The sequence below is a fragment of the Hippopotamus amphibius genome, chromosome 8 (genome assembly GCF_030028045.1).
Source record: "Hippopotamus amphibius kiboko isolate mHipAmp2 chromosome 8, mHipAmp2.hap2, whole genome shotgun sequence".
Lineage (NCBI taxonomy): Eukaryota > Metazoa > Chordata > Mammalia > Artiodactyla > Hippopotamidae > Hippopotamus > Hippopotamus amphibius.
In genome coordinates, this window is record NC_080193.1 from 10122130 (window position 1) to 10135707 (window position 13578).

General features: G+C 41.9%; 1 protein-coding gene across 12 annotated transcripts in view; it reads right to left on the bottom strand.

Annotated features, from left to right (window-relative positions):
* The window catches only part of GIT2 (GIT ArfGAP 2), a 48291-nt gene that overhangs the window by 10549 nt on the left and 24164 nt on the right, over positions 1 to 13578 (bottom strand). For 3 of the 12 annotated variants that reach the window (XR_009055009.1, XM_057744143.1, XM_057744142.1), the window contains exons 13-16: positions 11241 to 11383; positions 9118 to 9267; positions 5180 to 5428; positions 3480 to 3569 (exon numbers count right to left, since the gene is read on the bottom strand). Coding sequence is in view for 11 of the 12 variants with exons in the window: in XM_057744143.1 (XP_057600126.1) it covers positions 3480 to 3569; positions 5180 to 5428; positions 9118 to 9267; positions 11241 to 11383 (632 nt within the window). In the remaining variant the exon portion in view is untranslated. The other 9 variants (XM_057744147.1, XM_057744146.1, XM_057744144.1 and 6 more) reach the window with 8 other exon arrangements.

The following is a 13578-nucleotide window of genomic DNA, read 5'->3' on the forward strand; positions in this document are numbered from 1 at the left end:
TCTAATACCAGATGGGAAAAGAAAGAGCCAAAGAAGCCGGGGGTCACCCCCAAGGCCAGAATCAGTAGAAAACCTGGACCAAGAACTTGGGCTTCCTGGGTCCTGCTACCTCCAACACGCCACGCCTGGGGCTCTGAGGACCACCACTGCTCACAACACGGCTCTCCAAGAACGACCCTCAGAGACAGCTTGTATGAGCCACACGAGGAAACCAGAAACCATTCACTCACTGCCACACATTTTGGTTGTTTGTGAACCAAAATGGACTAACCCAGTGTGACACTTGGTTTCCAACTTGGTTTCCTCTGTCTCCCCAGACATCTATCCATTAAAACATAAAGATAGGATACAACAAAAATGGGACACAGGAACCCTACAACTGTTTTGAGCAAATGGCAGCACTGCTAAGAACAGGGCCTTCCGGGGTAACAACATTTGAAGGGGACCACATTCCTTTGAAGGGGACTTTGTTAATTCTGGAGTATTTAATACAAAGGATTTCCCCTCAGTATTTATTTTACCCATAGTGGTTGGGAATTTCTTCATTTGAACAGAAATCAGCAGAAGCTGATTTAAAACCTAAATTGACCACTAACTGCAAAAGACAAATATGAGCTATTTCTAGCTCTATAACTTGAATTCAACCTGAGTTAATCAAAACATGTGACTAAGGAATTTTATTGCTGCTGCAATAAAATCTGGCTAAAGATACAGCTGTAAAGTCAGAGCCCTGCTTAAACATACAGAGACCTTGTAGCTTCAGTCAAAAGAATGACTCCCTTACAGTGAGTTACTTAAGAAGGTTCCATGAAGTTTAATTATTTGCTCCTTACAGATAATGCTGCTTGGCCCTCTGAAGGTCCTGTGTGGGCAGGCGGGCAGGCGGGCAGGCAGGCAGGCATCCCCAAGGTGGGGAAATGCTCCTTATTCTCACCACGTGTAGCTTACTACCCCCATGCCCCTCTCTGTTCTCTCCCAGGGAGAACGCTCCTTCTCTGTCTGCTGGGGTCTTTCACGTTTCCCCCAAATGCTCTATTTGGTTCCAGCCACTTAATATAAGACACTTGCACTGGGCTCCTACAGTTCAATAAGAGTTCGTACTTTAACCGCTCAAATTCATCTGGTAAATGACTGAAAGTGTTGGCCTGGAGCTGCACAGAGAGTCTATAAAGCTAAGTGCTATAAAAACTACTACCACATTTAAGATCCTTTTGTTTATATCTCCTACTAGCAAGAAGTTCTGCTCCACTTGCTGCATTTGATTTGGCTCTATGAATCAATTAGTGAGTTTCTGGCTACTGGCTGTCTAGATGGAAGACCACAGGCAGGCACTGTATCCAGGGCAGGGAACAGTGAAACCAGGCTCTTCCAGAGATGATCTCAAAAAACAAAACAAAACAAAAAACAAAAGATGAAACAAAACAAAACAAAACAAAAATCTCTTCTTACCTTTCACAGTGAATGTTTGACTAATCTTTAAATTTCTTTTCCTTTAGTTTTTACAGATACACACACACAAAGATGAGTGTGTGTTTGTGTGTGTACATGCACATACACCACATAAAATGGAATGTAAAAAACTTGCATTTAAATAATTATTCTGGGAAATCTGTCCAGAGCTGTTCCAGGGGAAAAGCTAGAAAACACAATCAAACCCAGAAAAATCCCACCTTTTTATAACAGATCTTTTTGCCTTCCTTGATGTAAATTCAATAACTACAAATCAAATGCATTGCCCCCACAATGATCAAAAGTATCAAGTTTCACTGAAACATTTTAGAAGAGTAATGACATATATCTAATAAAAGTATTCAGGAAACATTTCTCAAATACAGGAAAAAAACATACAGTGATAACCACCCAGGAAATCAGTTACTTACATTAAATCCTTCACCGTTGTCAACAAAAGCGTATTTCAGGATTTCAAATTAGTCAGCATTAATTTTATGAAAATTATTGTAAACATGCAGAACTAAGGTCTATTAGTTACAAGTGCTACTCTCTCAAAGCTGTTAATAGAAAAGTTATCTTATAGCTGGTGCTGGTTCCGTTTATTTAACAGATTTTGTAGTTTTCTCTGCATATAGACACGCCATGAAAACCTAAACTCATGATGAAGCTGTGAGAAGCAATCAGGATCATCAGTTTAAATGACTTGTATAAAACAATCTCTCAGCAAGCAGTCCTTGCAATGATCCTTAAAACTACCAAAAAATTGTTTAAAACTTTCACAGTGGACATAAAGAGGTTTACTTGACTCTTAGCAACACACTTCAAAAAAGATGTTCATTTCTATTTAACTGCCCCTCCATTTAATTGAAATTCTGTAATATAAACAGTGCAGTTCAGTTTTAGAACTGCTCAGAAGACAGGAGCACAGGTCAAGAGGTCTTTTTAATAGATTACCTCAAAAGAGCAGAAAAGAACCCCTAAAGGGCCTCAATGAGCCATAAGGCACTGGCAGTGGGAAAGAAGAGTCTCCATCATTCCTGCCGATGTGGAGGGAATGGAAAAAGACCCAACGCAAACCCCCCCTGGTCTGTAAAGGTGGTCCCTCACCCACAGCCGCCCTCCCTCCTCTCGCTTTAGTTACACTACACTTCCAGTAAAAAATGAGAGTGCCAGGACCTGAACGCAGGTCTTCAAAGCCTGTGCCCTTTCACGACTTTCCCAGCTTGCTGTCGTGCATTCTTCATGCATGAAAGTATTTTTTAAAATGAGAGTGCCTTTGGGAGCAGGAATGTCACCTAAGTCCCCAGGACCCTTTAAGTGACTTTCCAAAAGGCTAGGTGTGGATGAGGTGCTTGATAAATACTTATTGCCTGGCTACTCTAAAAGGAGCTTACCGGTATCACGTGCTGCTACTGGGAATGTAAAATACACATCGGCAGGCTGGACTTGACCAACTAACAAAGTGAACAGCTTCGTAGTAACTGCCTGTATCAGCTGCTTACACCTCCAATGCTGCCATGTGCTGCAATCCGGGTGTCGAACGCAGGGACTGCAAAACCTTGGTTTGGCGAGTAAGGTGCTGACATAAAATATGTCACGAGGTAAAAAAGTAAAAACTAAAAAGCACGATCTCTTAGCGTTTCCCTCAGTCCAAACACACTAGTTCTCTGAACAAATTTAGACAGATTGCCAAATATATATTATAATAGTTAACCAGCAGCCAGCTAATTTTCTGTTTAAAAAGACAGAGTGCTCGGAATCAATGTTGCAGGGTGGAGTGTGGACGTCGTTAAATGTCACGGGAGACGGAGCAGTGTGGAGTTAGATGAGAGGGAGGCCGCCTCCTGCAGACATGCGTGTGTGTGTGCATGTGTGCACGAGCCGTGCACTGAGACACCAGGAGGGAAGCGCTGCCTCATGCAGGACAGAAGGGCAGTTAGCGGAGGGCCAGGAAGGCCAGAGAAGCACAAAGCGCCCAGGAGCACTGCCCCTCCTCCAGAGAGCAGACCATTCAGACTGTACTTAACCCTTCGGGTGCTCTCGTCCCTCGACCAGGAAAGTGTGGAGGGGAAGGAAGGCAGAGACGAAGAGGAGGTCACAAGCGCACTCCTCCCGATCTGGAAGGGGAAAAAGAAACACACTCGGGAAAATACAAAACAAACAAAAAGCCCTGCCACCTACCCTGGCTTCGGCCCAGGTCTCCCAGTAAAAGCATCCTAAAAAGCAATTCACTAAGTGAGATTGGTGCTGAAACTTCCACACTAGCCAATGACAGATCCCCAGAGATGTTTAATCCCTTAGTGAAATGACTCTCAGAAATTACTAAGGAATTTGTAAGGCTACTTTTCTATGAAGGAAAAGACAATACCTAGTGTGATTTGTCAAATTTGTCAATTTTTTTTTAATAGACAGTTTTAAACAAATATTTGTTTTTTAATCAGGACAGATGCTATGAAATGAAAAACTATACAAATGGTTTAAAGTTGGTATATGCTATCAACCTACTCTTTAGTACAGATACAGAACTTTAACAATAGTAAGACACTCTTACATTTTAAATGTTTCTAAATAAAAAAGTACACTGTGAAAACTAACATAGTGGCTTTTCCTAAATTTTGTTTTCAGTTATACAAAAAATAAGATTCTTAAACTTAGTTCAATGGCATTCCCATTACACCAAACATATCAAATCAATTGCTTTAGAATGTTTAGCCCAAACAACTTAAAGAGTTGAAGTAGTACACTCCCAATTACAATATAACAACACTGAAATGTTATCACACTAAAGCTTGACAAAATTAAAATAGGGCCATACTCTTTACTTTCTATTTACTCTGAGGATTTTTTTGGGAAACTGCTATAAAAGTGGACAGAAGAATAACTCTGACATTCAAAAAGATAAATATTACTCTCAGAAAAAACATTACATAGGTTCAAAATGCCTGCAACATTTTGTCAAAACATAGATTTTTAAAATAAATTAATCCAAAAGAAATATAATATTTGAAAACTTCACAACACAGTACTTATTCCACTGTAAAACAAGAATGTTAGCAGCCTGTTACAGAATACAATCTTTGGAATATAACACTTGTAAGGTCAATATAGAATTTTTACATCCCATTCTTAGGAAATGAAAAGGCAATACTTTCTCCACGCAGGGGAGGAGGAGGCTGCAGCAGCTAAGCAGGCACACTGACCACAGGTGCAGGGGGCTGCGGAGGCCCAGAGGCTTCCAGACCTGGCCTGCATGCCCAGGCCACAGAGGCCACCCACTCCACTGGGAGGAGCAGAGAAGGCACCTTGACTCCTAAGGGCTCCTGTGCATGAGGAACATGCCCATCTACCCTGAAGAAGATGGTACTTACTTCCCCTGGTAACCGTTCTAATTTGTTTTTGTTTTTGGAAATAGGGAAGGAAGCTTGTTACCATCAAAGTTCCAATAGTAGCTGGCTGGGAAAGATACTACGAATACGGGGGAGAAAAGTGGGAGAGAGGCTGAGCAAGAGCCAGAATCCCCAGGATTGTTGGAAAACTTTCGGCCAGTGGCCCTGAGTGCTTGTGGGAACACCGCAAGCACCTGTCGACATGTTAATACAGCAAACACAAGGACGACTTGTAGCCCAATTTGGCAAAGCAGAGACTGGGGATCTGCAGGTTCAGAAGAGGGAAAGCAGGAGTCAGGCTGGACAGAGAGTGAAGCGGAAGCGCCAGTGGTGTTACTTACGTGAGCGGGGAAAGGCTGGAGTCTTGTCCTGCTCTCTTCGGGGTGGTTCACTTCTCCCATTGGGAGATAGGGTTTCTGACCTGATCCCGTCTCGTACATGGACATGGGCCTACTGCCCCGGGCAGACGGACGTCGCTTTAAGGAAGAGTGGTTGGAAGTGTCTGTGTACTCAGAACCAGTTTGCACCTGATATATATTGGTTGTGGCCTGTTTCCTGAGGTTCGAATTTTCACTCTGGAGTGTTTGAAGCTGAAAGACATGTTTGGCAGTGGGACTGTGTTTTTCTATAGCAAGCAGAAAAAGCAAACACCAAGTAAACGCATACAAATACCAGCTTTAACAATAAGAACAGTAACAGCTCGCTGGCTTGAAAGTCAAAGGCAACTTACAAACAAAAACTCTTTCTTCTGGAATGAGTGAAACGCAATCAACTCACTTCATCACTTAAGCAAATTAAACAGCTAATTTCTGAATGTGGAAAAGTTGCAGTTTGGACTTTTTAAAAGTGAAATGTCTAACCACTTAAAAATTGGTCATGGTGGGCCTGGGAAATGTTTGCAGGCAAGTTGTACTCTGGATTTTTCTAAGGCTGTTTCAAGCAAGAGCTTAAGATCATTAAGACATCACTTAGGTAACTTGCTTTTCAAATGAGCCCTGAGCAATTTGCAAATGCCAAAAATGTCAGCAGACACCATGGAAGCAGCACGAGGATAACTAGAGTTGCTTTGCAAAGCAAGAAAGACAGTGAAATTCAGCTTACGAAAAATCAGATGAGCTACTGCTTCCCAAAAAGCCAACAAGAAAAATTAAGATCAACAAGTTTTTATTACATGATACTTTTTGAAATTCCAAACAATTTAGCACTTTTTTAAAAAGAGAGGGAACCAGATCTTGGTTACGTTTGCTATATTAACATATCACGAAGAAAACCGGAGACCTATTGAACTATCAACATCTTCATCTGAACGCTCCACGTGGCACGTGCGCTGCCCTCTGGTGATCGGTCATCTTTCAGCCAGGGCCGAAATACCTGGCCTCTCTCTCCTTCGGCTCTGTCGCCCAAAAATGCGACTGTGGTGGTGTCAGCTTTAAACACTCTAATCTGCCTGGCACCACCCCATTTTAGTTAGAGGCTGTCACTTGGAGGCCCTGAACGCTCTTTCCATTCCTCACATGCAGGCTGCTTCATGGTGTTGGATGAATTAGAGTTAAGGGATCAGCAAGGAATCGGGTTACTCTTTAGCGTCTGGCATTTTAAACACAATTAACTGAGTCCAGGCTGCACAACGTCCTTCCCCTCTGGTGCTCCTCCATCTTCCAGGACATTTTATAGGCTGGGTGTGGTGTGAGTTCAGCTGTCTACTCTTTGACAGAGATTGTAAAATCTGACCAAATTCCCCACCAGGGCCAAGGCTTAAGTCCACAAGCAACTGTGTTTGCACCAGGAGATCATTACTTTTTCAATAGCAAACCCATTCAGTGTTAGGAGTTACTTTCAATTTCTATCTTAGAAAGCACCGATCTGTGAAAAATACACCAATAGTGGCTGCTCCTCTTCATTAATTAGCATCTTTTCCAAGCAACTGTTAAATGTGAAAGATCAGACACAAATCATGCTACTTTGTCAACTACATATATTTAAAAACTTTACCTAACTTTGAAATAAAATCAATGAATCTTTGCTAAATAAACAAATCCCACATACTTTATATTAATAGTGCCAAACTTTTGTGAAAATCTAATTTACTGTCTTTGCCACAGAAATACCCTCATTCTCAGTTTTCTCAAAGCGTGATCCCTAAGAAATCATAGATTGCTTCTACACCAGAAAGGCTTTCAGGGCATAACTTATATCTGCAACTCCCTTTCCAAAGAAAGAACAGCTGCACAGTGACGAGCAGCTACTGAAAATTCCTACATTCCAGGATAGAGACAGGCGTCCAGTGCCTGTCAAAACTACTTATGAGGGAGCTCTTTCTAAAAAGAAATGGTGGAGGCCCAACAAGTGAGGACACACGGCCCTCAGTGAAGGACTGGGGGACCCCGTCACGTGCCTGTCTATGTGAAAACCTTCTCTTAGAGTACTTTAGACAAGGTCCTGAAATCTGAAACTTTATCTTCACACTTTTCACTCTAAAACATCCAGGCTGGATTTTGCTTGAATGTGCTTTGATGAGCACAAGTTCCTCAATTTTTAAAAATTTTAGTACTCTCTATCTGGAGAGATGTCCTCAGATAAATCTGAATGATGCTTATCTTAATAAGGACCAGACTACACTTTTTTTGTTTGGAAGGAGTATAACAGGAAATGAAAAGTTATAGCTAATCGTTTCCGAAATCAAAAGCATTTCTAAGAATTGAGGAGATAATCCAGGAACAATGGCAAATAATTCCACTCTGCATTTCTTAGAGGAGCTCGAGACACTGGCTTTCAGAGATGCGAGGTTTTCTCTGGTGATTTCTACAAATACTAAAAGGAGCATAATAGAATAAAAATGCAGATGCTTAGCAGACTGATTTGCAGTGGCAAAGTCAGCATGTTTCAGAAAAAGCCACCTCAAAAGAGTGCATTAGTTCAATTAATGAGACAAACTATAATTCATTAAACAAAAGATATTTCAGAAAAGACAGAAAAAGTGCAAGCCCTGTATGTCACGGCAAAAGGGCGCTTGGTCTGTCTTGTTCATGGCTGCACACCAGCTGGTGACAAGGCCAGGGTAGCACAGAACAAGTGTTTGACTACAATCTGATTGATCTCCAGGCACTCTTGTCCCCTTCTACTATAGGTATGGAGGCCATCGATCTCAAAACGTCTCCAAAAATGATCTAGAACTCAAAAAAGATTCCTGGACCAAGCCACAGGCGAGGTGCGCTGCAGTGTCCTTCCCTGACAAGTAGAGGGGCACAGGCCTCTTCTTAGTTCTTCGGCCCTCCTTTAAGAAGCACCACTGGAAAGGGCCCAGCCACAAATGAGGTGCACCATGTCCTCTGTTCTCGATAATGATTCTCAAGGCATCACTCCTCAAATGATAGTAGGAAGACAGATATATACTTTGTTTTGTTTCTGTTCAAGGGAAGTGTACAAAATCTCATTTTGTAGAGCACTGAATGATGGGAGCAGTACCCACAAAGCCTCAGGCAGAATTTAGAATCTTTCCACTTCCTTTTCTTAGCATTCTTATAAAGAATTACATACATAATCCCCTCTGAAGCATATTCCTTGCTAATATTAGCCATATTTTTCTTTAGAGATTAATATATTCATATATTTCTAACTCTCTCAAAAGGCGGCAAACAAGGAAATGCCAAGCAAATGGGATTGTTCTTACCAGCGTACAGTTCTCGCTGGTGCAAACGCAATGTTCTCTTACATTTGTTGAGTACCTATTCTGTGGCTCTGAGGACATCATAAATTAGTAGTAATTACTGGTGAAAAACAAAGCGGGGCTGTGGGTCTGGGCTGCCAGGGTGGGGGTATATATTCTATATCTTAGAATAGAGTGAACAGGGACAGCACCCCTTGTGTGGCGTGGGGTTTGGAATGCGGATAAACACATACAGCTGTCCTGGGCTTTCATCTGCCCTGTCTTCATGGTGTGATTATTCTTTAGAACAAGCAATAAATAGGAAGAATCACATCCATGGAGTGGTGTCTAGCTTCCCAGGAGGCACAGGATAGTGCAAGGGTTTCTACAATTGACACAAACACTTAATAGGCTGTGATATTTTCCTACCTGGGAAACTTACACCGGATTTATTTCTAATCAAAGCTACTTCATTTAAAACACCTAACATACATACTGCTTCCAAAAAGACAGCTTGGCCCAAAGATTTATAGATCTGTTTTTCTTCCCTCTGACCACAAGCATCAAGCCTGGGAGTCTCCCTTATACTATGGGGTTAAAGAGCAACCATCCTGGCATTTATTGACATGTTACCTTTTTCTGCATAATTCTCAGCTCGTCACTCAAGTTGTTATTCACCTTCATTAGCTGTTGTATCTTGGCCTCAGAAGCCACTAGAGCGTTTTTGACCTCCATAAAGTCCTGCACAGTGACTGGTCCATCTGATAAATCTGAATCTAGGCTCTAAAAATAAATTGGGGAAAATGTTCACAATCTGAGACGATGATTAACATTCAAGACTAGCAGCTAAAGAATTTCAAGTTCCGACCATGCCAGCTGGATCACAAAGTTAATCAAACCAAATCAAGGCTTCTGAGAGTAATGCAAAAATAAGACATAAAGGTAGGGCTACTAAAATATTTGAAAAATTTTAAAGTCAATATTTTTGAACAGATCAGACAGTGGGGCTACAAATCTATTCTGACAATGACTATGTACATCTGTCTTGCCTGCCTTTCTCTTGCTCATTCATTTTTCTTTTTTTATTCGTTTTTTCATTAATTCACTCATTCCAACTTTTCCTGATGCTTTTTTTTTTTTACGAAGCATCAGGCTGTGTTCTAGGGGCTTGGGATATATAAGAAAGAAAACAAAGATTCCTGCTTCCATGGTGTTTACATCCCAACAGAGTGAGAGAGAGGAAAAATAAAAATATGTAACTATATAGTATGGTGGAAGGTGATAAGTGCTATGGAAAATAAACAGAATGGAGCAGTGTGTGAGGCTGGGAGCTGAAGTGGGGGCAAGGTGGGTGCATTTTAACTAGACAGGTGAGTAGGTGGGACATGAGCAACAGCCTGTAGGAGGGGAGGTCATTAGTCAGATGGCTGTCTGGAGGAAGGGCGTCCCAGCCAGTGGCAGGGCTCAGCTAGAGGGAGCTGGTGCGCAAGGCGGATGGGAGGGGAAGCTGGGAAACCCATCATTAGAGTCCTGTCATGACCCGGCTTTCACTCAAGTGAACCCAGCGCTTCTGGGGAGACTGGGCAGAGATGTTTCAGATGGGTGACTCCTGCCATCCCCTCCACATTCCCTGCATCTGCCAGTGGCACCGATTCTCACAGCTAGAAAACTCTGGACACAACTCCATTAAGTCTATCTTCCCACTTCACACATCCAACGTATGGCCAAGCCCTGCCTTTCCTACCTTCCTGTTCACCCATTCTCAAATGTTTGCTGGGCCCCTCTGTGGACCAGGTCTGGGAGATTCAGCAGCGGGTGGACCAGCCAGGCCCCTGCTGCCCTGTCCTCAGGCTCACACTTTGCTACAGTGACTTCTCTTCCATCCAGATTCCCCCAGCCAAGGCCCTGAGGTGAGCCTGTGTAACCTCTTGTTTGGGCCTCATCAGCACCTATCTGGGTTCCCTTCCTCCACTGCCTGGTCCACCAGAACAGTCCTCCTGAAACAGAGGACCCAACACGGCTGACACTGCCCTCCTGCCCTGCCTAAAAGCTTCCTGGGCTCTGCTCTGCCCGCCGAGGTCCAGGCTCTGCGGTCTGGCATCCCGCTCCTGCGTGGTGGGACCCCCGCCCTCTGCTGCAGCTTTGACTCCCACTGCTTTCAGGCTGACTCTACACATGACCAGATATCCCCCCTCTCTGTCAAGCCCACCCTCCCCGGCCTCTCCACATGCGCACATCCCAGGCATCTTCAAGGCAGACGTTAAAGCCTCTCCCGCTACTCCTCAGAGACAAGCTGTGCCTCCACTGACTGCCCCGCCCCCTGCTCCTGTCTGTGCTTATGACCCTTGTACTGCAGTTCTCGCTGCTCCTCCTGGGCAGCAACGGCCTCAAAGAGGAAAGGGACTAGGCCCCACTCAGGACAATATTATCCAGGGAAGTCTGGATAACTATCCAACAAAAGGAAACATCTGTTGAAAGAATAAAACCCACCAGTCCTTCCTCACAGTTCTATAAAGTCAAAACTGCAGCAGGGCTGTGAGCCAACCACTGGCTCAGGAACAACAGACCCCCTATTTTAAAACTATTTGCCTCACTGACCTCTGCTTGGCCCAAGCTAGTAGAAAACCCAACTCTACCTCCAGAGCACTTTTCACAGGCTCAGCCCTCAGGTGATTTACAAATCAGGAAAATTTTCAGGAGGAAAGATCTGAAAAGAAAACATATTCTCACTTTCTGTGTGCAATGTGGCCCCTCACCTTCTGCCTGTGCGCCTTGCTTGCAGTGGCTTCCAGATCCGTGTCTTCATCTGACGCCACGCTGTCATAGTCCGGCTGGTCATTGTCCTGACTCTCCACACTGTGCTGGTTACTGATTGTTTTCAGTATGAGCTCCACATTGTCTATCAATGGAAGCAAATAACTTTACTTCAGGCTTGCAAAAAACATTTTTTTCCTAAAAAACTAGCCATTTAAAAGACTGGAAGAAAATGACAGAAATAGCAAGGATATATTCACACCAAAAAGGGATAACAGAGCAAGTTGTCAACTGGACAGAGAGTCTACCAAAAAACCGCAGAGAGAGATTTAAGCATCCCTCTGAGTTACCTGCCAAATGTGGGCAAATTAATTAGATGGTTTAGGAAAGAGCTACTCAGATAAGGAGGCAGGTTCCCAAATTTGTAATCACTCACGGAAACAGGGTGTAGCTCAAAGTCATGAAAATATAGCTGTAACTAATGTAAGATTAACTGCAATTCAATTATTGAACCTTGTTTACAAGGTGATGTCAAGTCAAAACAGAAAGGAAATGATTAAAGTGGAGCCTGGAAACTAAGTGATCAAAGAATAGGCACATTGGCCTTTCATTAGCTAAATGTCAGTGAGAGAGAGGAAAGGAGAACAACCCACTGAACACACACGTGCACACCAGGGAGGCACTGTCTACCGGGAAGCAGGGTGACTCCACTGGCTCTAACATATTTTGAATGAAAGATTTCACAAATTATCCACTTTCTTTTTGGCAACTCAAACGAACCTCTAATTTCCAATATTGTTTCTGGATATTTTGATGGATAATTATCTGGGTGATAGATTATGTTTACTTAAAAGGAATTTTAGTATTTTAAAATTAATATATAAAATATACATACCACCAGATTACAGAAGTAACAAAGATTCAATACAGAAAAATTGAAACTAATGATAGAGTAATCATTCATAGCTATTGATACGTGTTGTGCTACCTTCTTCCAGTCTTTTTCCTAAGCATATACACATACATACAGTCAATTTCATCATCTGTAGCAATTACGGTCTATACAGTTGCTGTGAAGAATAAGTTAGCAAATACTGAACCGCTGTTCTGAGTGGAAACACAGCCTTAGGCTTCTGCACACCTCTGGTCACATTTTTGTCACCTGATAAATATATAACTTTGTCTTACATGTGATTCTGCTTAAAGACATCTTTAATATATATTGTTGACCCATTAACATTGAACTCATGGTCAACAGCACTGTAACTCGGGCCTGAATGAAGCTGATCTAACACATGTATTTGCATTTTTTATGCAAGGCACATCACAGCCTTCTTGTGCTTAGGAATCCTACACAGCTCTTCAGCGCTATACTTGCTGACCACTTTAAACAGTGAAGTCACCAACAAAAAGCATAAAAATGTGAAAACCACAGCACTAAATAAATCTCAAAAAGGACACTTGTTTACAGTATAAAAGTTGAAATAAGGCACAGTCTGGCCTTGTTCCATCTCAGCTGGGAACATGTGTTTTGGGTGACTCAAATTTTTCACCACCTTACACACATCCACAAACTACCATCAAAGTGCTGTATGATTCTGAGGTAACAAATAAACTTTAATGAATAGGTGAACTGGCAAATATAAGATCCATGAGTAATGGGGATTAGTGGTATATGTATACTTACGTGTGATATATTCACCTGTATATGTATATAAATGTTTTCCTTACAAAATTGGGACTATACTGAAGATTTTTAAAAATTAATTTATTACTTTATATTACGTCATTGCATAGTCTCTGAAAAAAATTGTGCATTATTCAAATATGTAACTAATAATTGCTCTATTATTGTTTATTTGCTTCTAATGTTTCCAGTGTTTTCCATAACATACATATAACATCTCTACTTCCTCTTAATTAACACCTAGAAATGGAACTACCAAATCAAAGAATCTGTACATTTTGAGACTTTAACTGTATGAAAGGACCCTCATCACTGCATCTTCACCAAAATTTAATAAAGTTTCTTAGAACTTGTTTATGTCTGGTTGAATCAGTAAAATCAAGAAAAACATTGTTGTCAGTTAATGATTACTATCTTTGGGGAATGTGATGCTGACTGAAAACTGAATCTTTATGGTATGTATTCTTCCTGTTTAAATTTTTTCAATTTAAAAATGTATTATTTCTATAATTAGGAAAAAACAACAAAAATACAGTATCAGGGCTGGGGAGAAAGTGTGTCCCCAAGCATGGAGATAGGATCCTAAGTTACTGAACAGTACTCAAAGGGCATCTCGGAAATAGGCGCTTGGTGCTCTCTGCACAATTGTAAAC